At 52.7% G+C, this 26440-nt stretch overlaps 3 protein-coding genes across 8 annotated transcripts in view; 1 reads left to right on the forward strand and 2 right to left on the reverse strand.

Moving 5' to 3' along the window:
- The first annotated feature begins 3076 nt into the window (after nt 1-3076).
- Ctxnd1 (cortexin domain containing 1) lies at nt 3077-4039 on the forward strand. The gene is made up of 2 exons (XM_090321509.1): nt 3077-3325; nt 3767-4039. The coding sequence occupies exon 1, from the start codon at nt 3084-3086 to the stop codon at nt 3261-3263; it is 180 nt and encodes a 59-aa protein (XP_090177635.1). The 5' UTR covers nt 3077-3083; the 3' UTR covers nt 3264-3325; nt 3767-4039.
- Nucleotides 4040-6618: 2579 nt separating this feature from the next.
- Fah (fumarylacetoacetate hydrolase) lies at nt 6619-20229 on the reverse strand. Its single transcript, XM_090321463.1, has 14 exons — nt 20090-20229; nt 17382-17492; nt 16474-16595; nt 16179-16228; nt 14540-14630; nt 13154-13251; nt 13010-13062; nt 12537-12636; nt 11805-11935; nt 11372-11447; nt 10611-10657; nt 9444-9545; nt 9140-9257; nt 6619-6752 (listed from the first exon to the last, which is right to left on the reverse strand). Exons 1-14 carry the CDS (start codon nt 20168-20170, stop codon nt 6670-6672), a joined length of 1263 nt encoding a protein of 420 aa, XP_090177589.1. The 5' UTR covers nt 20171-20229; the 3' UTR covers nt 6619-6669.
- A 4081-nt stretch (nt 20230-24310) lies between these two features.
- The window catches only part of Zfand6 (zinc finger AN1-type containing 6), a 60165-nt gene continuing 58035 nt past the window's right edge, over nt 24311-26440 (reverse strand). For all 6 annotated transcript variants that reach the window (XM_090321799.1, XM_090321797.1, XM_090321798.1 and 3 more), the window contains 2 exons: nt 26192-26305; nt 24311-25255 (listed from right to left, as the gene is read on the reverse strand). In XM_090321799.1, the coding sequence (XP_090177925.1) occupies nt 25107-25255; nt 26192-26305 (263 nt within the window). In that variant the 3' untranslated portion in view covers nt 24311-25106. The remainder of the gene's footprint in view (nt 25256-26191; nt 26306-26440) is intronic.

Consider the following 26440-nt stretch of genomic DNA (forward strand, 5'->3'; position numbering starts at 1 on the left):
GACTGGAGACACTGTTTAGATCCGACTGAGTATTGAACACCCAAAACAGAAATCTCAGATCCCAGCCTTAGCTTGGATTTCAGTGGCAGCCTGCGACCTTAAATATGAAATGAAGGGGCCGGGAGTTTGGCCTAGTGGTTAAAGTGCTTGCCTAGCATGCATGAAGACCCGGGTTCGATTCCTTGGTACCACATACATAGAAAAAAGGCGGAAGTGGTGCTGAGGCTCAGCTCTAACCTTGAGAAAGTCCAAGGACAGTGCTCAGGCCCTGAGCTCAAGCCCAGGACTGGCAAAAAAAAAAAATACGAAATGAATACAGTGAAGGTTTAGCTGCCCCAGTGCAGGCTCTGAGCCATTGATTCCTGTATTGCAGGAAGACTGAAGGAAGCAGGGAGTGGGGAAAAGCCTGGTAAAGATTTTAGATGAGAGCCCAGGCTTCCCTAGTGCCAGGGTGCTGTAGATTGCAAATTATATCATAGCCATTCCCCTATCATGACCAGTGAGCTGAGGCTGGTGGCTCAGCCTGTCAACCCGGCTACTCAGGGGGCTGAGATCTGAGGATCTCAGTTCAAAGCCAGCCCAGCCAGGAAACACGGTGAGACTCTTATTTATTTATTTATTTATTGGTTATGAGACTTGAACTCAGAGCCTGGGCGCTGTCCCTGAGCTCTTCAGCTCACAGCTACTGCCTTAACTCTTGTGTCACAGCCCCACTTCTGGTTTTCTGGTGGTTCATTGGAGACTCTCAGTCTCATGAACTTCAATACCCGGACTGGCTTTGAACCTTGATCCTCAGATCTCTGTCTCCCGAGTAGCTAGATCATATCTGCAATGATTAATCAGCAAAAAAAAAAATTGAAGTGGAACTGTGGTTCAAGTGATAGAGTACTAGTTTTGAGTGAAAAAACCAAGCATGAGTGTAAGAGTTCAAGAGAGAGGAAGGGAGGGAGCGAGGAAAAGAGAGAAATAGAGAGAACGCGCAAATAAAGATGCATTGTATACAGGGAGACATGTCTGCACATATCCTAAAACGTAATAAAAATGAGAAGAGAGAGATTGGGGAATTGAGAATGAAGAATGAGTGTCATTAACCGAGACCCATTGCATTCATAAACTGCTTTGTTGAATGATAATTCCTCTGCTTTCAGATGATTTTTTATTTAAATAAAAATAAGTAGAAAAGAGAGTTTGGCCTAGTGGTAGGGTGCTTGCCTAGCGTGCACGAAGCCCTGCGTTCGATTCCTCGGCACCACATACATAGAAAAAGTCAGCAGTGGTGCTGTGGCTCAAGTGGAAGAGCTCTAGCCTTGAGAAAGCCCAAGGACAGTGTTCAGGCCCTGAGTTCAAGTCCCAAGACTGGCAAAAAAATAAATAAAAGTAAAAAAGAAATATAGTACAAGGAAAGGAGTTTCTTTCGCCGTTGGTGGAGAGGTGAGGGCATGGTAGGATAAAAGTATACAATATGAATATATCAATATATGTGCTAACAAAGCCAGGTGCTGGTAGCTCACACCTGCAATCCTAGCAACTCTGGAGGCTGAGATCTGAGGATCATGGTTCAAAGCCAGCCTGGGCAGGAAAGTCCATGAGACTCTTATCTCCAATGAACCACTAGAAAACCGGAAGTGGAGCTGTGGCTCAAGTGGTAGAGCGCTCGCCTTGAGCAAAAGAAGCTCAGGGACAGTGCCCAGGCCAAAAGTTCAAGACCCACAACTGACAAAAGAAAATATGTGTGTGTGGTGTGTGTGCGTGTGTGTGTGTGTGTGTGTGTGTGTGTGGTGTAGGATAGCAGTGAGACTGGAACAGAACAGCTGCTGTCGGCAGGCAGGGAGTTGTGGGAGGGGATCGAGGAGGGAATCTCAAGAACTGCAGGAAAAGATCCTTTGAGGCTTGGGTTTGATGATGGGGTGGGCAGCCCAGCTCTGGCATGAGCACCCCTCAAAGACAAAGGAGTGGAGCACCTGCACCCAGCACCCACACAGGAGCAGCCCGGCTAGGCCTTCCTGCCAGTGAAAATGGTGACAGGAAGAACTGGGTTTTCTTGTCCAGGTCTGTCCCAGCCACTCCTCTAGCCATGGCCCAGGAGATCCTGTGCCACACTGCCACCTTCTCCTGTACCGGCTATGACCCCATCTCCTAGAACACTGACCCAGGGCCAGCCGGCCAGCCTGCCTCCCTCCCTCCCTCCCTCCTCCCTCCCTCCTCCCTCCCTCCTTCCCTTTCTCCCTTATTTCCTCCCTTCCTTCCTTCCTCCCTCCCCGCCCCCACTTCCTTTCTTTCTTTTTGTGCTAGTCCTGGGCTTGAACTCAGGGCCTCAGCACTGTCCGGGAGCTTCTTTACTCAAGGCTGGTGTTCTACCACTTGAACCATAGCACCACTTTAGGCGTGTGTGTGTGCGTGTGTGGTTTATTGGAGATAAGAGTCTCACAGATTTTCCTGCCCAGGCTGGCTTCAAACCACGATCCTCAGATCTCAGCCTCCAGAGGAGCTGGGATGCCAGGTGTGAGCCACGGTGCCTGGCTGGTGTGACGTGCTTTTAACACTGGGACTCCTGGGGCGCAGGCTGGCTGGATCAGCTGCGTGGCCCAGAGGAGCTCAGGGAGCACTGGCCTTGCTTCGGACCACCCCGTTGTCTCCCCTGCTGTGCTGCTGGGACTCGGCAGAGACTCCAGTCTGTCATCCTAGCTACAAAGGAGCCCAAGATAGGAGGATCACAGTCCAAAGCCAGCTGGGGTGGGAAAGCCCAGGAGCCAGCAAAAGCCAGAGGTGGAGGGGTGGCTCAAATGGTAGAGCACCTGGCCTCAACGGGAAAGGCAAATGAGAATGAGGCCCTGAGTTCAAGTCCCAGTGCCAGCACACACACACACACACACACACACACACACACACACACACACACACACACACCGCCAACAACGAAAAAAGGAGGTAGGAGTCACGGTCACATGGTAGAGCGCCACCCTGGGTTCAAGCTTGGGGTCCCCACGAATGGTGACACCGGGGCCCTCCCGACTCTCCACAGGGGTGGAAGATGCTCCGGGCTGCGCCCACACCCGCAGAGGAGCCCAGGTCGCCGCTCCGCGATGGAGGAGCCCAGCCCCGGGCCGGTGGACGTGGACGTGGACAAAGGCCTCACGCTGGCCTGCTTCGTCTTCCTCTGCCTCTTCCTGGTGGTCATGATCATTCGCTGTGCCAAGGTCATCGTGGATCCCTACAGCGCCATCCCCACGTCCACGTGGGAGGAACAGCATCTGGATGACTGAGCCGGGCCTGGCCCCCAGCCCTGCGGCCCCCAGGGCGCCCCGAAACCCCAGACTGGCAGGGGGTGAGAAGGAAGGGGTGCATAGAGCACTGCCTCCCCCACGTACAAACAACAGCACAAAGGCAGGCGGGAGGCACAGAACAGTGGGTGGGTGCTTTCAGTTAAATGGGAAGACAGCTCTCTTTTCCTGCTCCAAATAATACACACATGGCAGAAGCACACAGAAATAGGGCGATCCAAGGAACAAGGGGCGAGCATGGGGGGGCCCGCCCCTCCCCCCATTCCACACGGCCTCTTCCAGTGTCTCACAGACTTTCCTGCTTCGGCTGGCCTCGAACCCACGATCCTCAGATCTCAGCTTCTCAAGTTAGCTGGGATGGCAGGCGTGAGCTGCCGTGCCCAGCCACCGCTGGTTTTAACAGCAGGCATTCCAGCAGCTGCCGGGGTCTGGTTTGCTCATGATTTCATTTGGGCGTCACTAACCTCTGCTTGTACTTTATCAAGGGAGCACTGTTCAGGAGATGCATATTGGACCAGGAGACCTGGGTTCCAATCCTCCTCCTTCAGCCATCCAGAAGCTGTGTGACCCTCGGCAAGTCGGCTCCCCTCTCTGTGCCTCGGCTCCTCACTGGAAGACAGGAAGGAAAGACTTGATTTCTTTGTTGATGTCGTTGTGTATTTATTTCATGTAGACAGAAATACAGGCGAGTGCTCTGAATGTGGGGGTGCCACGGTGGGGGAGGGGAGGTGGCTGCTGGCTCTTCTGTGTGGGTCCCCCCTCTTCTCCCACCCACCCCCCCAACTTTACTCACCTGCATTGAGAACCTTGCAGTGAGAACACTGACCCAGCGGGCACCATGGCTCCTTAATGTCACCCCAAACTACTCAGGAGGCTGAGATCTGAGGATCACAGTTCGAAGCCAGCCCAGGTACAAAAGTCTGTGAGACTCTCATCTCCAATGAACCACAGAAAGAGCTGGAAGGGGCGCTGTGGCCCAATTGGTAGAGTACCAGGCTTGAGCAAGAGTACCCAGGACCAGGACAGGCACACGCGCGTGCGCACGCACACACACACACACACACACACACACACACGCGCGCGCGACGCCTGCAGCTGGGGGAACCATCCTCAGGCCTCCGGTCCTGCAGCCCCAGGTCCCCAGGGAAATGAGTTCCCAGAGAATGGTCACCACCCAGTCACCCCAAAAGTGGGGAAGCCACATGACCCAGCAGCACTCTGGGGTGCAGCCAGCCGTTCCTGCCCCCACACTCCGTGGACTGCACGAATACCCAGGCCTGAGCCTGCATGGGTGGGGGATCCAGACCCCCGCCCCGGGCCCCGCACTGGAACCCCGCTTCTGGGACAGCACAGGAGGCCGCTAGAGCCTCACCGGGGAGGTGGCCTCCCTCTGAGCCCCCAGCACAGACCAGGGCTGGAGCACTGGGGAGCACGAGGAACTGGGGACCAGCCCACACCACAGGCTGGATCTCTGCGGGGTGAGACCACGAGACTGTGGATCTCCCACGTGCAAGAAGCCCATAGGGAGACACCGATGGGCTCTGCCCGGACGCGCCGTAGTCCTGGTCAACGTTTTGCCCATGCATGGATCCATCTTAGCTCATGGACCCTTTTTTTTTAAAGATGAGAAGAAATAAACTTCAGACCTGGCGGGGAGAGCTGGGGAAAAGTCCACCACCACAGCAGGGATTTTTATTTTGTGCTCATAAACCCTTTTTCCAGGTACAAATGCTTCTTCTTGCTTGCTTGCGTTCTTTTTATTTTTGTGTCAGTCCTGGGACTTGAACTCAGGACCTGGGCTCTGTCTCTGAGCTCTTCAGCTCAAGGTTAGTGCTCCACTTCCAGTTTTCTGGTGGTGCATTGGAGATAAGAGTCTCATGGACTTGCCTGCCCAGGCTGGCTTTGAACCGCAATCCTCAGATCTCAGCCTCTTGCATAACTGGGATGACAGGCGTGAGCCGGCATAAACAGGACATGCAATTCACATCCATGATGTCGCGCAGGCTCCACACATGGACACCTCTCGTGTTGTGTCAGGACAGAGGTCAAGAGGACAAAGAAATAAACACAGATGCCAGGGTGTGGTGGCTCGGGTCATCCCAGCCACTCAGGAAGCTTAGATCTGAGGATCGCAGTTCAAGGCCAACCTGGACAGGAAAGTCCAGGAGATTCTAATGTACAGTGAACTAGCCCAAAACCAGTAGTGGAAGTATGGCTCAAGTAGTAGAGCACCAACCTTTGTTCACTCAAGGGGCAAGCCCCCAGGACTTGAATTCCAGCCTCAGTACCAACACACACACACACACACACACACACACACACACACACACCATCATCATCACCGCCATCATCATCATCATCATCACCGCCATCATCATCATCATCATCATCATCATCATCACCGCCATCATCATCATCATCACCATCACCATCAGTCTGGTTACTTGGGAGGCTGAGATCTGAGGATCGGGGTTCAAAGCCAGTCCTAGCAGGAAAGTCCGTGAGACTCTAATGAACCCCTCGAAAACTGCTCATGGAACAGAGCCCAGGCCATGAGTTCAAACCCCAGGACTGACCCAAAAAATAAAAAAGGGAGGAAGGGGAGAGAGCGTTCCCCGTGGCTGCCATGTGGAGAGATGGGGTGGAGGGGAGACTGTACCCTTACTGTCCTTTTCCTCTCCCACCCCCTTTCCTGCACACACACACACCTGCGACCCTGGCCCGAGTGTCATGGCAGCCGGCGTGGCTGGATCCTGGAGGACCGCCGGCTGGCGGTGCCTGCCTGTAGCTCCAGCTTCACCCTGTTGGAGGAGGCTGGCCCTACACAACTGTTACCAACGCAAAAAGAGACTAAGGTGTGGCCCAAGTGGTCGAGCACCCACCTTGAGTGAAAAAGCTAAGGGAGAAGGTGAGGTCTTGGGTTCAAGTCCTCGTACTGGGACAAAACAGAACACAATGTGTGAGGGAAGATGGGACAAATGGGGTGACGTAGACAGGCCCTGGGCCTCCATCCCCCTCTGTGTCCTGGGGCTCTCTCTTCATACCCCCCCCCCAAAACCCGATAAGTCCAGGCCTTCCTGCTTCATAGCCTGAGGACCAAGGTTCAAACTACCATAGCAACCACAGGACCTTTGAACGGGACCTGCACCCCCACCATCCCAGCCAACACTGGGGAAACGTGAAGCATCCCCGCTGTCCAGCCAGCGGCCCCGAGAGGCCCCAAGGCTCCGTCCAGTGTTACGTAGGGGTGGGTGAGGTTGTGCTAACATGCGTGACAGAGAGGACACAGCTCCCCCTGACCCCACCCCACCCCACAGCATGGACACACGGACACCTCTGGACTCGGGGCCTTTATTGCAGCTGCAGGACACGCGGGCCCGCGCAGGCGTCACACGGGAGGCGGGAGGCCAGGCAGCACCTTCCCACGACACTGGCCAAAGCCCACACGGAAGCCGTCTCCTTGGCAGTGACCTGGAGGGGGGTCAGGGCAGAGGGACAGGGTTAGCCTTGGATCTGGGGACTCCCAGGATCCAGCCTCTCTGTGAAGGCCAGGCCATCCTGAGAACACTGTAGCCCGAGTCCCAGGCCTTCCCCAGAGGGTCAGGGTCTAGAGATCAAACTTCAAGTCGTCCAATTAACCCAAGCCAGGCATCCTGAATTCTCAGATCCCGGGGGCCCTACAGGCCTCAGTTTCCCCATCAGGAAGTGGTCTGGTGGAGGCTCTGCTATCTGTGCTCACCTAGCACAAAGCCATCACCTGTTAGTTCACCTGTTCAGCTCCCTCTGAACAACAGTGCCCCTAAGGAAGAGAGGAGGAGCCTGTCCACTGGCCTGCCTGTCTGTCTAGTATCTGTCTGTGAGGAAGTCCCGCCTTTGGGAGCAGCAGCTGTGAACAAGAGGCATCCAATACCTATCAGGTTCTAAGAAAGCCGTGCAGAGGAGGAAGGGAGGTAGTGGGGGAAGCCCTGTCCGCTGGGTTTTGACGGGTGCATAGGAGTTCACCCTGTGGTCATTGGGTGTGGTGAGGCTGCCTTGCAGATGGCAAAGCCTCTGGGTGTACCAACTGGCTAGTGTGTGACTCGGTTTCCCCATTTTCCTGTCACTGTTGGATGTCCACATGCAAATAATCAAGGAAGGGCTTACCTGGCATGCCTGTAATCCCAGCTCCATGCCCTGAGACTCTGATCTCCAGGGAGCCCCCAGAAAAGCTGGGGGCTCAAGTGGAAGCCCAGCAGCCTTGTGCAGAAAAGGCAAGCCAGCGCCCAGCCCTGAGTTCAAGCCCCAGCCCGAGCACTAAAACCAAAGCAATTGACAGAAGGTCTAATTCAGGGGGCTGGGTGCCATGCTCAGTGCCACAGAAACATAAAGGCCACCACAGGTGTCCCCAGGGTCTAGAGGTGGGACTCTCAGGGTCCCAGCAGAAGCGGGGTGCCTGGGTTAGGAGAACCTGGCCCAGGGGCAGCTGAGGGCTGCAGTTCACAAACTGAGCACCAGGTGGGGTGAGAGAGCAACACACCGCAGGGCACAGCGGGCTGGCCTGGGTCAGGTGGTTTTTCAGTCCTTGCTCCACTCTGGCCAGGGACTTCCCTGGTTCCAGTCCTGGCTCTGTTCCTTTAACATCCCCACCAGCACTGGGATTTCATCTCAGGGCCTGGGCGCCACCCCTTAGCTTTTTTCCCCTCAAGGCTGGTGCTCTACCACTTGAGCCACACCTCCATGTCTATTTTTCGGTGGTTCATTGAAGAGTTTCTCGGACTTTTCTTCCCCAGGCTGGCTTTGAACCAGGATCCTCAGAGCTCAGCCTCCTGAGTAGCCACAGGTCCCTGGCACTGCCATTTTTGTGTTCTTGAGGTAAAGTATGGTTTGGGGGCCCTGCTCAGGAGACAGGGGGTGTCACACCCAGACCCCAAGCCTGATGCCCCCTCTCCAATTCCTCTCTTCCCACACACAGCCCTCGGGAGGAGCAGGAGGAGGCAGGAGAATCTGAGTTCAAGGCCAGCCGGCCCCGGCAACATTAGCAGGACTTCATCTCAAGGAAAAAGAACCAAAAGAATGCAAAAAGGAGGAGGGTGCGGTTCAAGTGGTAGAGGACCTGCCTGGCGTGCACAAAGGCCAAGGGGTTACTGGTTCAGTGTTCTAGTGAGCCCCTCCCTCTTACATGGAACTTCCTTCTGTACTGTTGTTAATACATAATTCATGAAAATAGATATTCACGCTGTAATTTATGCCTCTCCTATGTCCAAGTTTTGGGTTGTCTCGGTGCTGGTACTGGGACATGCATTTAAGGCTGCACATTCTTTTTTTCTTTTCTTGCCAGTCGTGGGGCTTGAACTCAGGGCCTGAGCTCCGTCCTTGGACTTTCTCAAGGCTAACACTCTACCACTTGAGCCACAGCACCACTTTCAGCTCTTCTGTGTGTGTGTGGTAATAAGGAATCGAACCCAGGGTTTCGTGCATGCTGGGCAAGCACTCGACCACTAGGCCACACTCCAGGCCCCATTCTCACTTGATGTTCTGGCTCCAGGCTAGTGCTCTCTGCCTTGGAGCCACGGTACCATTTCTGGTTTTCTGGTGGTTTGTGGGAGGTGAGAGTCTTGGGGACTTTCCTGCCCTGGTTGGCTTTGAACTGGGATCCTCAGATCTCAGACCTGTACCTCGAATCTCCTCTTAACAGCAAAAAGCAGAAACGGTAGAGCAGCATCCTTGAGCACAAAAGGCTGAAAAGCAGAGCATGAGCTACTGATTTCAAGTCCCAGCACTGGTACACACGCGCATGCGCACGCGCACACACACACACACACACACACACACACACACACACACACACACACACACACGCCCAGGCACAGGGGCCTCACCTGTGATGGTGACTTCGTCCCCGTCCAGCAGAAAGGTCCTGCTCTGGCCCTCGCCCAGGGCAATAGGCCTCTCCCCCTTCCATGACAGTTCCATCATGGAGCCAAAGCTCTCAGGATCCTATGGAGGGGACAGAGGGGGTGGACGGCCTGCCCGGCCCATGAGGGAGGGGCTGGGGACCTGGGGGAGGGGGAGGAAGGAGGGGGAGGAGGGAGAGAAGGAAGAAGGGGAGAGGTGGTGGGAGAAGAGGAAGATGCAGGCCTGGGCTGGAGTGTGGGGAGCAGTGGGGTGCACCGATCCACTCACCGGCCCGCTGACTGTTCCAGAAGCCAGGAGGTCCCCGGGCCGGAGATTACAGCCGTTGACAGTGTGGTGTGTGAGCTGCTGCAGCATGGTCCAGTACATGTGCTGTGGCCAGGGAGGCAGAGTGCGCATGCGCCTCCTGAGATGGGGACAGCCCAACCCCCCACGGCCCCATCCCACCCTCACCGCCCCAGCCGCCTCCCTCAGGTCCCCCACACACATGACACTCAGGCTCACCCCTGTCACCCCAGCTACTCAGGAGACTGAGCTCTGGAGGATGGCAGCGCCCAGCCAGCCTGACACACACCTCCGGCGAGTCAGCAGAGAAGATGTGTGGGGAGGTAGACAGGGAGGCCCTGGGTTCAAACCCCAGTACTGACACGTAAAAAAGGAGGGAGGGGAAGAAGGAAGGAAGGAAGGAAAGGAGGGAGGGAGGAAGGAAAGGACAGGAAGCAAGTGAATGTCCCAAACCCAACGAAGTTGATGCGGTGGAATACCACATGGTGATGAAAATACGTTCACCACTGATCTAGAATGAATAATGGCCACCCACGCCCCCCCACACACACACAGGCATGTGGGGACATTGCTTTGTGAAAACCCCTTGGTCTGCACACTCAGAAAGGATGTATTTGTGCTTTAAACTTCAATTGAAATTTTATCTAAGGGGGGCCATGGTGGTGCAAACCTGGATTCCCAGCTACCCAGGAGATCCGGGCAGGAGAAGGGTGGCCAGAGGTCTGCCTGAGCAGAAAGAAGCACAAGACCCTATCTGAAAAACACGCTAGAAGCAGAGAACTGGCTACGAAGCCCAGGAGCTCTGAGCGTCAATTTCTGGGAAGCATCAGAGTTCAATCCCCAGTACTTTTTTTAAAAAGATAGTGGCTCACACTTCTTATCTCAGTTACTTGCGAGGTTATGATGGAGAGAATTACAGGTGGAAGCCAGTATCAGAGAAAAAATTAGTAAGATTTCCCCTCCCCATCTCAACAAATGAGCCAGCTGTAGTAGCATGGGGTGTCACCATGAAAGAAGCCTTAGGCAGGCCATGCAAAAATGCCGAAAACCAAAACAAAAACCAGTATTGCCTCTCCAAATAACAGGAACCATTTTTCCCTTCTGGCCAGGGACGCCTGGCTTCTAAGAAACAGCATGGGCTTCGAAGCTTGCCTTAAAATTGGATCTGCAGATGGTGGTGGCTTGCTGCATTCCTTCTCCTGTTAAAAGACAGAGAAGACTCAGCCAGAGCTCAGGGCTGGCGCTCAGCCACTCCAGCCACAGCCCCACGTCTGGCTTTTTGCTGGTTCATTGCAGATAAGAGGCCCATGGACTTTCCTGCCCAGGCTGGCTTTGAACCACCACCCTCAGATCTCTGCCTCCTGAGTAGCTGGGACGACAGTGCCCAGCTAACACGTCGATTGTGTCGATTGTGAGTGTGAGCTTTCACACACATGTAGAGGATTGCAGCGGAAGCCTGCCTGAGCAGGGAAGACCTTGAGGCTCTTATCTGCCACGTGGGGTGTGGCTCTCAGTGGTAGAGCACAAAACACAAAACAAGGCACTGGATGAAACAGTCCACACACCAGGGGGACAGGGGCGGGGTGCCAGGGGAGGAGGAGGCATCAGGGACATGATGGGGGGCAGGGCGTCAAGGGCATGACAGGGGAGGGGCCTCAGGGGTCAGGGGCAGGAAGTAGGGTATCAGTGACAGGAAGTGGGTAAAGCCCGGCAGACCCCTGGGAGACAGTGTGGAGACAGGATTGGGGTGCTGGGCGCCATGATGGGAGCTCTGGGGTTGGTCAGCTCGTGGGGATCAGTTTCCTGACCTGGCCTCGCGCCCCCACCAGGGACACCGCAGTGGCCCATGAACCCGGGGACACCACCAGGCCCCACTCCCGCAAGCCCCATGACACCACTGGCTCCCCACGAACCTTTCAGGGCCACGGCGAGCTGGATGTCAAAGGAGTAGGGCCGGTCGTGGCACAGGTAGGGCAGGGGCCTGGGGACCTGGAGGGGAAGCTGGCACATCATGTCTGCAGCCTGGGCCTGGAGGACGCCAGTGCCACCCCCTCCCTCCCCTAGGGACTGCAGAGGGCAGGGAGGCCATTTACTGGGGGCCATCATGTATTACGTCATGGCATGAGCCTGCCATCCCAGCTCCTCAGGAGGCTGAGATCCAAGGATCACGGTTCAAAGCCAGCCTGTGAGACTCTTATCCACAAAGAACCACCAAAAGCCAGACCTGGCGCTGTGGTTCAAGTGATGGAGCATCAGTCTTGAATATAAAAGCTTAGGGACAGCGCCCAGACCCTGAGTTCAAGCCCCAGGACCAGCACAGATGAAAAGCAAGGCACGTGTGCTTACCTGCTCAGGGTTGGGCAGGACGAAGGGCAGAAGAGCCTCCATGGGGACCACCCACGGGGAGATGGTGGTGGCAAAGCTCTTCCCCAGGAACGGGCCCAGGGGGACATACTCCCACCGCTGGATGTCCCGAGCTGGAAGGAGAAAGGGGTGCTGGCCCCGGGTGCCCGGGCTCTCCCCAGAGCCTGGCACGCCGGCCCTGCCAGGCTGCCCCGAGAGCCAGGGGAGGAATCGCTCTGTCCCAAAGGGCAGAGACCCTCGACACCAGGTCACAATAGAAAGATGGACAAGCTGGTGGCTCACGCCTGGTGGAAATGTGAGGTTGGTGGTTCAAAGCCAGCCTGGGCAGGAAAGTCTGTGCGATTCTTATTTGTAACTGGTACATAAACTACCAAAAAGCCAGAAGAGGTACTGTGGCTCAAGGGGTGGAGCACTAGCTTTGAGCACAAAAAGCTCAGGGACAGTGTGCCCGGGCTCTGAGTTCAAGCCCCAGGACTGGCAAAACTAAAAAAGGACAGATAAATGATGGTGACAATGACACAGAGGAACGGGGGGAAACCCCAAAGCCCACCTAAACCCTAGGACCGACAGCACATGTGGTGTGTTCACCTCGGGGCCCAGCACTTAGTACGTGCTCAGTGAACACCAGTGAGAAGCTGGCGGGTGGTCAGGCCCTCAGAGCCGGAAGTCCATCTGCCACCCACACTCCTGGCCCCAGCCTCCCGCCACCATTACCACTCCAATCGTTCATGAGAACCATTCCAAAGATATGCTCGTGGGCCCTGGAGATGGGGACTGGCTCCCCAAACTGGTTCCCTGGACCTACAAAGAAGGCCTGATGGGGGGATTGGGGTGGGGGGAGAGGGTCAGGGTCTAGATCTGACCAGCATGGCCCCAGGACACTTGGCACCTAGAGGTCCAAGGTCACGGAGATTTTCCAGTTCTCCCTATCCACAAGGGGCCAGGACTGCCACTGAGCCTGGCCTGAACCCATGGCAACTCCATTGGGGACTGCAGCCACGCAGCCATGCAGGGAAGCGTGGCGAAGGCATGCCAGCACTCGGCTCCTCCCAAGCTACCACCAGCGACATGCCAGCGTCACTGCCACTACCACCACCTCCCAGACAGCCCTGCTGTTCTTTCTCTTGGCCCTCCCTCCTTCCTGCTCCTGTATACCCAGAACTAATGCATCTCCCCACACAGCTCACCATTTCCAACTCAATATCCAGGCGTTTAGAGGCGCCGTAGACAGGAGGCTTGGCTGAAATGACAACAGCACAAGGGCTGCCAGAGTGCCCACGGCATGGTGTAGGCGGCTGAGCGGGCAGGGCCAGGCTTTGGGAATCACTTACAGTTGTCAGGCCTCATCTGCCCCGAGGGCCTTCGGATTGGGGTGCCAGATACCACTACAGAGGAAGCCCGGCCATGGTAGCCCACGGGCAAGTGCAACCTGGTTCAGACACAAGCAAAGGGGACAGGGCCATGGAAGGGGTTAGCATGCTGCAAAAGAAACTTGAAAGACACACACAGGCTCACGCCTGGAATCCTGACTACTGGGGAGGCTGAGATTGGAGGATTGTAGTGAGAGGCCAGCCTGAGCAAAAGTTCATGAAACCTTATCTTAGGCAGAAAGGAAAAAGAAGAGAAAGACAGACAGACAGACAGACAGACAGACGCTGGGCATAGTAGTATAATATAGAAGTATCTGAGACCCACGCCATCCTGGGCAGAAAAGTTCCTGTGTCAGAGGAAGAGCCTAGCATGGCGGGATGCGTCTACCACTCTGCGAATGGCAGGAGGCGTGTGGTGGAACGTGGAAAGTACCCAAGCCGACCAGGCAACAAAGCAAGGCCCTATCTCACACAACAACCAGCACCCAAGCTACCAGGATACTGAGATCTGAGGACTGTGGTTCAAAGCCAGCCCGGACAGGCAAGATCCATGACACACTCTTCTCTAATGAACCACCAGAAAACCGGATGTGATGCCGTAGCTTAACTGTAGAGCCTTAAGCAAGAGAAGCTCAGAGACGGGCCGGGAGTTTGGCCTAGTGGTTAAAGTGCTTGCCTAGCATGCATGAAGACCTGGGTTCGATTCCTCGGTACCACATACATAGAAAAAAGCCGGAAGTGGTGCTGAGGCTCAAGTGGTAGAGCTCTAACCTTGAGAAAGTCCAAGGACAGTGCTCAGGCCCTGAGCTCAAGCCCAGGACTGGCAAAAAAAAAAAAAAGAGAAGCTCAGAGACGGTGCCCAGGCTCTGGGTTCAAGCCCCCAGGACTGGCAACTACAACAACAAAAAAATAGGAAGCAAATATGAGCCAGGCACATACTTGTAATCCCAGCACTTGGAAGGCAGGAAGAAGAGTCTCAGGAATTCCAAGCTGGACTAGAAGGACCTGCTGAGACCCTGAATCAAAACACTAATGAAAGCTGGGCACAGGTGCCCACACTTATAATCCCAGCTACCCGGGAGGCTGAGATCTGAGAATAGCGGACTTCTGTGAGACTCTGATCTCCATTTAGCCTCCAAGAAAGGCAGAAGTAGAGTTGTGGTTTAAGAGGTACAGCGCCAGCCTTGATTGGAAAAGCCATGGGAGAATGCAAGGCCTTAAGTTCAAGCCCCACTGCACACACACACACACACACACACACACACACACACACACACACACAAATTCTGAAAATGGTCAGGCAGCCCTAGCTATTCCAGAACCCCAGCCGGAGCCATGGAGACACACCAGTTGGGCATGAGTGCGTTTTCCTTTCCCCGGAACATGATGCCAATGTTGGTGGCGTGTTGTCGGAAGGAATAGAAGTCTGTGTAGTCTCCTAAAAAAAAAAAAAAAACAAGAGCACAGATCATCAGAGCACCCCAACTGAGAAACCCCAGAGTGAGGCCAGGCCCTTTATTGTATTTTTGGCCGATACTGAGGGTTGAACTCGTGGCCTGGTTGCTGTTTCTTAGTGTGTCTATTCAAGGCCGGTGCGCTACCCCTTGAACCATAGCTCCACTTAAAGCTTTTTCTCACACGCTTTTCTGCCCAGGCTGGCCTTGAACCATGATCCTCACATCTCAGCGTGCTGCATAGCTAGAGTAACAGAGGGAGAGTTACCAACATCTGGTAGTTTGTGTTTAACTTTTGGTACTGGTACTGAGACTTGAACTCAGGGTTCTGGTGCCATCCCTGAGCTTTTGTACCCACTTGAGTCATGGCTCTGTTTCCTAAGTTTTGCTGACTCAGTGGAGATAAGAGCCTCATGGACTTTCCTGTCCAAGCTGGCTTTGAACCGTAGTCCTCAGCTCTCTTCCTCCAGAGTGGCTTGAGATGAGAGACAGGTCCCCCAGCTCTCAGCCCCCCCCCCCACACACACAATGGTCACACATTTGTTTAGGCTGTGCCTGTAACCTGGGCCACTTCCTTCTCCCTTGCCAATGGGTTTCCATCCTGGCACCTCCTCCACGAAGCCCTCCAGACTTTCTCTAGCTGACTTCTCCCTTATCTGACCTCTCCTCCGGTAAGCCTTCCTTCCATGGGCCTTCCGGCTCCGTAAGGTCACAGCCACTTTGCTCCACTCCATTCCGTCTCAGGCCTTGCTCAAATAGGTACACACTTAGTGCACAGTAGTTGATGCATTAAATAGTGGGGAGAGGATTGTAGGCTACCAACTCCCTCTCCCACTGCAGAGTGAATCACTGAAATCTGAAGGAAAAGCCACTGGGTACAACTGGCTTGTTGGGTATCTGAAATTTCCCATAAAAAAAGAGGAGGTGCCACGCTGTGGCTCAAGTGGTAGAGCACTAGTGTTGAGCAGAAAAGCTCAGGGACAGTGCCCAGGCCCTGAGTTCAAGCCCCGTGGCTGACAGTGACAACAAAAACAGGAAATACAAAACAGCCAGGCACTGATGGCTCACACCTGTCATCCAAGCTACTCAGGAGGTTGAGATCAGAGGACAGTTCAAAGCCAGCCCGGGCAAGAAAGTCTACACTAATCTTATCTCCAATGAAGAAGCAAAAACTGCAGAAGTAACACTGTGGCTCAAGTGGCAGAACACCAATCTTGGGTACAAAAGCCAAGTGAGAGCACTCAGGCCCTGGGTTCAAACCCCAGTAATGGACAAACTAAACAACAGCTGTGCTGAGAGCCAGAAAGCTGACCCCACAGCCTTCTGGGAGAGGAAGAGGTACTGAGCTACATGACCAGCCAGGACCCCAAGAGATCTGGAGTTTCCCAGCCAGGCCCAATGGGCATGCTTGGGCTGAGACTCCACTCCCAGCCAAAGCCACACTCGCTGATCTGCCAGGTCACGGGGACCGGGAGACCAAGCAGCCAGCGAGATTCCATCCACGTCGACTTAGCAAGGAAAGCAGCACTCACCAATGGTGGTGGGAAGGTGCATGGTGGCAGAGGTCTGGGAGACGAAGGCCCTGAAAAGCAGAATCAGAGGTGTCAAGGTCAAGGTTGTGGGAAGGAAGGGAGGGAGGGAGGACGGAGGGAAGGAGGGAGAGGAAAGGGAAGAGAGCAGAGAACGGGCAGCTGGGGTGGGTGGGAACAGAGAAATGGCAGGCCTGGCAGATCAAATCTAGGCTCCAGGTAATTCCAGGGCTGCTCAGGCCCAGACTCAGGCCAGGATGGCCCCGCCAGCCACCCAGCCCAGCTCCCCTGGCCTCACCTCTTCCGAAGCTCTGTGTCTTCTCTGAGCCTGGCTTGGCTGGTAGACAGCAAGTCCTGCAGGAACGCCCTGGCCTCCTTCCAGGCGGCCTGGCCCAGGCCCATGAAGCTATTGAGAGTAGGCTAGGCCAAGAACAGGAAGAGAGGAACTGGAGAAGCCTAGAGCCCGCACCCCACTCCCCACGCCCTGTCCCCTGCAAGGGCCAGCCACTCCGTAAGAAGGTCTGTTTCTTCCACAAAAGCTCTGGGAGGCCGGGCATGGTGGCTCACATCTGTCATCCCAGCTCCTCAGGAGGCTGAAGTCTGAGGATTGTGGTTCAAAGTCAGCCTAGCAAGAAAGTCCGGGAGACTCTTCTCTCCACTGAACCATCAAAAAGCCGGAAGTGGCACTGTGGCTCAAGTGGTAGAGTGCCAGCCTTGAATGAAAGCAGCTCAGGGGCTAGGAATGTGGCTTAGTGGTAGAGCGATTGCCTAGCATGCTTGAAGGCCTGGGTTCAGTACCACAAACACAGAAAAAGCCAGAAGTGGTGCTGCGGCTCAAGTGGTAGAATGTAACCTTGAACAAAAAAAGCTCAAGGACAGTGCCCAGGCTCTGAGTTCAAGATCCAGGACCAGCATTAAAAACAAACAAACAAACAAATGAGAGCCGGGCACAGTGGCTCACGTCTGTCATCCTAGCTACTCGGGAGACTGAGATCTAAGGATCATAGTTCAATGCCAACCGGGCACTAAAGTCCATGAGACTGTTATCTTCAACTAACCACTAGAAAACCGGAAGTGGAGCTGTGGCTCAAGGGGTAGGGCGGTAGCCTTGAGCTGAAGAGCTCAGGAACAGCGCCCAGGCCCAGAGTTCAAGTCCCATTACCAACAATAACAACAAGTGGGAATGCGCTGTGTCGCCCGGCCTACCTCACGGAACACATGCTGGTGCTGGCAGAGGGCAGGCCCGGTGAAGAGGTGTGCAATGGCACTGAGGTCCAAGATCTGCTCCCCAATGGCCACCCCAATCCGGGGCTGGGGCTAGGAAGAAGACACGGTCAGTCAGGAGCTGGTGGCTTACCTCTGCCATCTTAGACACTCAGGCTAGGATCTGAGGATTGAGGTTCAAAGCCAACCCCGGGCAGGAATGCCCAGGAGATCCTTCTCTTCAATGAACTAATCAGAAAACGTAGGGGCAGGAGTTTGGCCTAGTGGTAGAGTGCTTGCGTAGCATGTACAAGACCGGGGTTCAGTTCCTTGGTACTATACACATAGAAGCTCAAATGAAGCCAGCCTGAGAGAAAAAGCCAAGGGACAGCACCCAGGTCCTGAGTTCAAGCCCCAGTACTGGCACACATTCACACACATTAAAAAAAAAAAGAAAGGAAGAAAGGAAGACATTGTGCTCAGTACAGGGAAATCAGATCTATAGCTCCCTCTGATACCCTGTTGAGGACCGGCCTGGAGAGGGGACCGTGAGCCGGGTAGCATGGAGCACAGCGCCTGTCTCTGCTTCCATGAGAGAGGAAAAACAAAAAAGATTCTGTGTTTCCTCAAAGGGAAACAAACAGCCCTTGGCTGGAGGAAGAGCAGGCAGCCTGGCCCAAGTCTTGTACCGAGGTTAAATTTCCCAACCAGCCAACATTGGTAGTGCACCTCTATAATCTCAGCTGCTAAAAAGGCTGAGATCTGAGAACTACAGTTCAAAGTCAGTCTGGGCAGAAAAGTCCCTGAGACTCTTCCCTCCAACTCTGCAGCAAAATGTCAGAAGTGGAGCTATGGTTCAGGAGTCACAGCACCTGCCTTAAAAAAAAAAAAACCTTGTGTGAGTGACAGGGCCTAATCCTCAAGCCCTGAGTTCAAACTTCACAAAAAGTATCCCTGGCATTGCTTAGATACCTGCACTGATTCTATTGCTCTCCTGGGTGGCCCAGGCCTTCTCTTGAACCAGGCACTTGTGTTGCAGGTCACAGAGTACTCCACATACAGTGCTCAGGGCTGGAGGCAGAGAATAACCAGCTCCCTTGAGGTGCTGGTACTGGAATTTGAACTCAGGGCCTTGCACTTTTACTTGGCTTTTTTTTACTCAAGGTTGGCGTTCCACCACTAGAGCGAGCTACACCTCCATTTCTGGCTTTTTGCTGGCTCCCAGACCTTTCTGACCTGGCTGTCTTTGAACCTCCAAACCTTCAGCTTGGATGACAGGCCTGAACAGCCAGCACCCTTGTGAGGGTGTGAGGGTGTACAGAGTGTTCTGGAAGCTGATCTCATTGGCTAGGTGACAGGAAGCCTCTCTGAGCTTCAGTTTACCAACAAGTAGGGGGCTTTGTGAAGATTCAACCACAAGCTGCAAACCTCTCAACACAAGCACTCACGTCCGCCCAGTGTCACTCACAAGGCTGCGATCTGAGAACTGAAGTTCAAAGTCAACCTGGGCAGGAAAAGGCCACGAGATGCTAATCTCCAGTGAACCCCCCAAAAAGGCAGAAGTGGGGCTCTGGCTTAAGTGATGAGTGCTACCTTTTAGCAAAAGAGCTCCAGGATAGCACCAAGGCCCTGAGTTCAAGACCTAGGACCTGCATCCAAAAAAATAGATGAAAAATAAAATAAGAATGATAAAACAGATATAATCCTAGCTACATGGAGGCTGAGATCTGGGGGTCCTGGCTAGAAGGCAGCCAGCCTCGGGTGGGGAGGGAGACGGTGTGCCCTCACCCCACCCCTACTCCAGACCCAGTGTCTCCCAGGGTGAAATCTGTGAGCAATCCACAAGGGAAGGACCCGCCTTGGCCGCCAGCTCACACCATTCCTTGTGGGAGATTCAGCCAAGGCCAGAATAGCTCCAATGCTTGGGACTTTCTAGAAGGGGAGCCAAAAGGCTAACTTTCCATCCCCATACTTTCTCAGAGGCCAGGTGGAGGGGGCTCCTCTCCCCACAAATCCCTAATAGCTGCCTGGAACATTCTAGCAATAAAGGAGTAGGGCAGTGTCTGAGAGCCTCTGGCCACACACCCAAGAGGGACCTCGATTCGATTCCAGATCTTCCAGGCAGGCACAAGAGTCTGTCTTGTCATCCTCTCTACCCTCAGGATAGTGGGGGGAGGATGGGGGGGTCTTGTCTGCTGAGGGCCAAGGGTAGGGGGTCACAGGTCAGAGGGTGGTTCTGCCCACAGAGCTGGGTTGGCTGGCACAGTTAAGGTTTAACAGGCTTTGATTGCAGAGGGGCTGCTGTGGTTGTGACATACACCAGGTCAAGACCTCTGGTTGTGCAATCGAAGCATTCACCCCAGGCAGAGCCACAAAGGCCAGGCCACTGGGGGATCTGGAAGGAAGCAGGAAACAGCTCTTTCTTCTAACTCCAGACCTAGCGGGCATCCCCCCCCCCCTTGCTCACCGATACCTCTGAGGGGTACCCGGAGTCTGGGTGCTATGACTTACAGAGCTGAATCAGGAGGTTATCGGGGGGGGGGGGGGGGGGAGAGAAACACACACACACACACACACACACACACACACACACACACACACACACACACTTGCATGCATGCACACGTGTAGCAATGCACACATCCATGGCCGGCGCTGGCCGGGCTGGGGAGCCGCTGCCCCCGGCTCTCCCCCGGCTGCCCGCCGCTCACCTGGCCCGCCGTGGAGAAGACGCCGTACGGCAGGTTCTGGATCGGGAAGTCCGAGTCCGCGGGCACCGGAACGAAGGACATGGTGGCGGGAATGCACTGCGCCCTGGCTGGAGGCGAAGGCGAAGGCGACTGCACCGGGCCGGGGCTGGCCGTGTCTCCGGGTCGCGTCCGCCCCTCATTTCCATAACCACGCCCCCTTCACCTCAGAGAAGCCCCGCCCCGCGCCTCATTTCCAGAACCAGTCCCCAGACCTCGCCTCTGCCGTGCCCACCTCCACTTACCGAAGCCCCGCCCAGTCCATGCCTCATTTCCATAATCTCAACCCCCATTCCATCCCCCCAACCCAATAGGCCACGCCCCCACACGGGGCCACGCCCACCTCGGGGGAGGGGGGAATCATGCCACTCCTACCAAGGAGTGACCTTGTCGCCAGAGGCTGGGGTGGGGTGACAGCTGCCGGCTGCCCCCTCCAGGGGCATGAACAGTCCTGCATGAACAGTTGCGGTATCTGAAGAAGGGACCATACATCATGTCTGCATGTTCCCTAAATGAGAATTACAGGCTCGTGTCTCGCCTGTCACTCCAGTCCTGCTTCTGTTTCTGCCTCTGCTCTCGGTGATGATTGCTAAGAGCTGACAGCACACATTGTAGAGCGGCTGGAATAGTGTGCATTACGAGTGTGCGCGCACAATAGAGAGGGAAAAACAGTAAAGGGAGCTTAAAGGGTCAAAAAAAATAAAAAGAGAAAGGTCAGGGGCTGGTAGCTCACAGCTGTCTTCCCAGGCTGAAATAGGTGTACTGGTTCACAGCCTGCCCAGACAGACAAGCCCGGAGAGGCTCATCTCCCATTAACCAGCAAAAAGCCAGAAATAGAGCTGTGGCTCAAAGAGTAGAGCACCAGCTTGGAGTAAAGAAGCCCTGAGTTCCAGTGCCCTTACTGGCACAAACAAAACAAGAGAAGGGAAAGGAGGAAGAGGAGGAGAAAAGGGAAAGGGCAAAAGAAAAAAAAATCTCTAAAAAAAACGTTTTCAATGATTGGTACTTACAGCGAATTTGCCTTGAGACCCACTCTGATGAGAATAAGCCAAGTGTTCAATTTAGGGCAAGTCAAATGATGTCTTCTTATCTCAGAAACAAAGACAATCAAGGAACTAATACTAGAATTGCAGTCTTGGGGCCAGCAGTTTGGCCTACTGGTAGTGTGCTTACCTAGCATTCACAAAAACCCGGGTTCGGTTCCTCAGTGCCACCTATATAGAAAAAACTGGAAGTGGTGCTGTGGCTCAAGTGGCAGAGCATTAGCTTAAGAAAGCTCAAGGACTGTGCTCAGATCCTGTGTTCAAGCCCTGGACTGGCAAAAAGCCATAGAGTGAGCTCTAAGCCACTCTGCTGAGGATAAGCTCCTTTCAGGAAAAACATGGCCTCGCATGGTTTGCCTGAGGAATGATTTAAGTGGCATTATCCAGCTGGAATCCTTGGAAATGAGGGGCCAGGGAAGTGTACAGCTGTGGCATTTAAGTGGGAAGACTTAGTTTTGTGACCCTACCAAAAGAAGAAAACAAAAAAAATGAGCACAGGACATTCAACAGTGGTTTCACGCAACATTGCTGATTTAAAACAGCTTCATGATTAACTATCCATGTTAATACTTTGGATCTCAGGTAAATAAACCTTGGTTAAGTTTCATAACCCTTGCTCAGGACTGCCTGCCAAGGCTCACCAGGGACCTCTTTTGGCATAAATTTTACCGAAGCTTTGCAAATGTGTCTTCCGATGTTTTTATCAGCAAGGGCAGTGCTGGGATTTGAACCTGAGGACTAAAGCAGGAAAGGACTGAAAGACTATAAAGCACTGAAGGAACTACCATTTGTAACTTCAGATCTGCTGGGGGGCAGGAACATGCATATTTTGAGATGTTCTCTGTATTTGTTTGGGTCTTTTTTTTGGTTATTGTTACTGTACTTTTGGGGGGAGGGGGGACAATCCTGGGACTTGAACTCGGGCCCGGGCACTGTCCCTGAGCTTCTTTTGCTCAAAGCTAGAGCTCTACCACTTGAGCCACAACACCACTTCCAGCGTTTTCTGTGTATATGGTACCAAGGAATGGAACCCAGGTCTTTGTGCATGCTAGACAACCACTCTACTACTAGGCCACACTCTCAGCCCCCATTTTTTTTTTTTGTCTTTTCCTTTTTTATTTTTTGGTATTGTGATCAAACCCAGGATGTTGCATTTGCTAGGTAAGTGCTTTGCTAGTGAGCTACATCCATCCCCCACTGATTGTATTTCTAAAGCCAACTACGGTCTGTCACTGTTAACCAGTAGATCTGCAGTAAAGATTTGGCTCACCAGTGTCTGCTATGAAAATTCTTTCATGGACCAGGCCTGTGATTGCAGCTATTCAGGAACTGGAGATCGGGAAGACTGCAGGGAGAGGTTCAGCTCAGGCCAACTTTGCAAGACCCCATCTTCATGGTAAGTTGGGTGTGGTAGTGTGCACCTGTGATCTCAGCCACGGGGGAGGCTGCAGAAGGACCACTATGACCTGAAGCTGGACCTGGCAAAAATGTGAGATCCTACCTGAAAAATAACAGGCATGTGAAGGCTATTAGAAAGACAGAAATAGAGGCGGGGAGTGTGGCTTAGTGGTAGAGTGCTTGCCTAGCAAGCATGAAAGCCCTGGGTTTGATTCTTCAGTTCTACATATACAGAAAAAGGTAGGCGTGGTTCCGTGGCTCAAGTAGTAGAGTGCAAAAGAAGCTAAGGGACAGTGCATCCCAGGTCCCCAGTTCAAATCCGAGGGCTGACCAAGAAAAAAACAATAGAAAAGGCCAATAGAATTAGAATAGTATTATGTCATTTACAGGGAAATGGATGGACCTAGAAAAATATATGTTTAAATGAAGTAAGCCAGGGCCAGAAAGACAAGCATGTGTCTTGTGTAGAAAACATACACACACACACACATTGACTGACAATGGATGACTCACTCACGGAGGAGTACAAGGACCAATTAACAAGAGGGAGTAGAAACATGAGGTTTTTTTGGGGGGATGGAAGGCATGGGGGGACAAGAACAGAGGGAAGAAAGCAATTGCAGCCATTATGTAAAAATGGAACTATGTAATGTGAAGGCAGGGATATGAAGAGCTGACAATGGTCTAACCTCACTTAGACGGAGGGACTTGTAATCTCTGTGTGACTACTTTGGTTGGTACTTTATCAGAACCAAGTGATAATGGCTCCTTCCACCTATTAAGTAATCAATTCCATTTAATAGTAAACCATTCTTGTATATGCACATTATAGAACATATGTGTGTGTGTGTGTGCGCGTGTGTGTGCATATACACAATAAACAATTTTAATCCCAGTGCTAGTGGCTCACACCTGTCATCCAAACTACTCAGAAAGTGGATCTGAAGATCATGGTTCAAAGCCTGCCTGAGCAAGAAAGTCTGTAGACTCTCAACTCCAATTCATCAGCAAAAAGCCCAAAGTGGTGCTGTGGTTCAGTGGTAGATCTGCTAGTCTTAAGCACAAAAGGCCAGGGACAACACTCAGGTCCTGAATTCAAGCCCCAGGACCAGCGCTCTCGCGTGCATGCACACACGCACACCTCCAAAATCAAAACACTTTTTTTTTTTTTTTGTCAGTCCTGGGCTTGAGCTCAGGGCCTGAGCACTGTCCTTGGGCTTTCTCAAGGCTAGAGCTCTACCACTTGAGCCTCAGCACCACTTCTGGCTTTTTGCTATGTATGTGGTACCGAGGAATCGAACCCGGGTCTTCATGCATGCGAGGCAAGCACTGTACCACTCACTAGGCCAAGCTCCCGGCCCTCAAAACACTTTTAAATCAAGAAATTCACTTTTGTAAAATAAATACTTCATGTTTAAACCAGGGGACAGAAGCACCCCTCCCCCCACAAGTCTTTCTACTCTTCCATTCACCCTCTCACTGTTTAAATGTCTCCAATGTGACCTGATCAAGATTTCTGTGAATGCTAACTGGCCATGATGGTGCTGAGCAGACCCACACAGGAGGCCAGAAAATACCACTCACCATCTCACCACTCACTATCTCAGCAACTGAAAGAGGTTCTTGGAATACAAAGCTATTTGTGATGAAGTAGTCATGAATGCTTGTGAAACGCTTGGAAGCACTCTTAAAAAATTAGGAAAATTAGTAAGAGCAAACTCAGGAGAAAAAGAGTGACACGGGGAACATTCCAATTTTCCATTTTATTTAATCAAAGACTGGTGGATAAACATAAATACAGCACAATTACTTCAGATCATTCTTCATATTGTATCACAGACCACTGAACGAAATCTGAAAGAAACTTGCAGTCAGCAGTAAAATGCATTCAGCTTTTTCTTCCCTTGCTCAAAAAAAAAAAAAAAAGAAAAAGAAAAAAAAAAGAAAAACACACAACCTTAAAATCTCACTAGCACATACTCTCGTGTGACAAATGATTCTGACATAAATAGTGGTGCAAAGAAACTATGCTAACGTATGTATAACCTTTGTTAATGGGGGAAACAAACCAGAAGCAGCCATTAATGATTAAGATACATTCAGTTACCGATAAACTAGCTGTGCCCCGGGGGGCCTGCTGGAAAGAGGGCTGGTGTGGCAGAGAAAAGCTCTATCTACAGGAACCACGAGGAACAAACTGCGGACAGCGCATGCGTGTGTAATACTGGAACCCAACACAGCCCTCCAAACTCACGCTTCCGGGCCCGCTATGAGAGCTCTCTGCACACAACTCAAATGAAAGTAATCGTGAAAGGGTAATACTTGCAAAGTTTAAAGTCTTTTCAGCCACAGAAACTGCAATGGAAATAAATGTTCAGAGTCATTTTCAAAACAAAAACAAAAATCTATTCTTCTGATGACGTGCATGATTAAAGGTCTATGCAAGAGAACGCTGCTCTACCTTCCCCACGACTAGAAAAAAACCTCAAGGCAGTTTTTAGTTTGCAGATGGTCAAAGGGTTTTGTATTCCAGCAGGAGCTCAAATCTTCTGGATCTTTTCACCAACAACTACTGGATTTTCTTTTCGGATTTTCTCAGCAGCATCAGCCTTGTAATTGTAAGAGCAGTTGTGCACATCGGAGTAGCGATGCACACCACAGTAAACATTTCCACACCGGCATTCAAACCCTGCAAGCAGCCAACACGCGCGAGTTAGGGGAGAGCAGTGTTCATGTTAATTAGGGCTGAATCACCCTGGGTGATGTTGTTTTGTTTGGGTGCCAATCCTGGGACTTCAACTCAGGGCTTGGGGCCTGTCCTGGAGCTAGTGATCTCCCACGAGAGCCACAGCTCTCCTTCCAGCTTGGTTGTTAATTGTGCAAATGTTAAGTCCCTAAGAGGGCAGGACTGCTTCCGAGTTCATGTTTCTCAGCCTATGATAGGGCCACAACTTCTTCCTGTCAAAACTATACTAAGTCCAACAATTAAAATAAAATAAAAAAACCAAATAGCCACGCTACAATTTTAAACCATTTTGCATTACAGAATGTCTTCGATTATGTCAGCCCCAATTGTAAACAGTACCAGAAGAAAGTAAGCTAATCTGAGACTCCGATCTCACTGGCTAGCGCTCTACCCATGCAGCCATGCTTCCAGCCCCAGCCTCGACTTTTCAAAGCAGCCTCCACTCGGAGGCAGGAGTCCAGGCCCCCACCCACCTGTCTATGGCCCGGCCCTCACTCCTATCACATTTTATGACTGAAATCAATCAGTCACATTTTATGACGGAATATAGAATCAATGCTTTTTTGAGTTCTTTATGGTAACTCAGGAAGCAGGGAATGTGGCTTAGTGGTAGAGTGCTTGCCTAGCATGTATGAGACCCTGAGTTCGAGTCCCTGGTACCAATACACAGAAAATAAAAGGAAAAATAACTATTAAAAATTGTTTTAAAAAACCAGAACCACAGTAGCCATGGTGACACCATCATCGCACCGTTGTTCTTTTTAAGGTCCACGTAGAACTGGAACGTGGTACCTGACACTTCTGCTCACTGGCTGGCATTCTAGCCACGGAGCCACAGGCCCCATCTCTGCACTTTAAGCCACTTCCCTGGACACTTACCAGTAAGGCCCACTTTCTTCCTGCACATGAAACAGCGGTTCTTTTTCTGTTTTGGTTTCTCGAGAGACTTATTTTGCTCTTCAGATGGCTGCTGTGCTGTATCTGCTAGCGAAGCTGCCAAGAACAGGAGAGCGAGGGTGAGTGAGTGAGGTTGCTCCTGGCAGTATTTGGGGCCCTGCCCCGCCCTGGGCCTACAATCCCCAGGATAAAAAGGGGTTCGTCACTCCCATGGGAAGGTGTTCATCCAGC

Source organism: Megascapheus bottae, chromosome 30, assembly GCF_031878675.1.
Source record: "Megascapheus bottae isolate mThoBot1 chromosome 30, mThoBot2.hap1, whole genome shotgun sequence".
NCBI classification, from domain to species: Eukaryota; Metazoa; Chordata; class Mammalia; order Rodentia; family Geomyidae; genus Megascapheus; species Megascapheus bottae.

Bases quoted from the DNA above. Each gene is read 5' to 3' on its own strand.
- Ctxnd1 (XM_090321509.1), top strand. From the start codon at position 3,084: ATGGAGGAGCCCAGCCCCGGGCCGGTGGACGTGGACGTGGACAAAGGC.
- Fah (XM_090321463.1), bottom strand. From the start codon at position 20,170: ATGTCCTTCGTTCCGGTGCCCGCGGACTCGGACTTCCCGATCCAGAAC. The intron at 13,252-14,539 runs GTGTGTCTCCAT...TGTCTGAACCAG, and splicing joins AACGCACTCATGCCCAACTG to GTTGCACTTGCCCGTGGGCT. The intron at 12,637-13,009 runs GTGAGCTGTGTG...TCCCCCCATCAG, and splicing joins TGGATATTGAGTTGGAAATG to GCCTTCTTTGTAGGTCCAGG.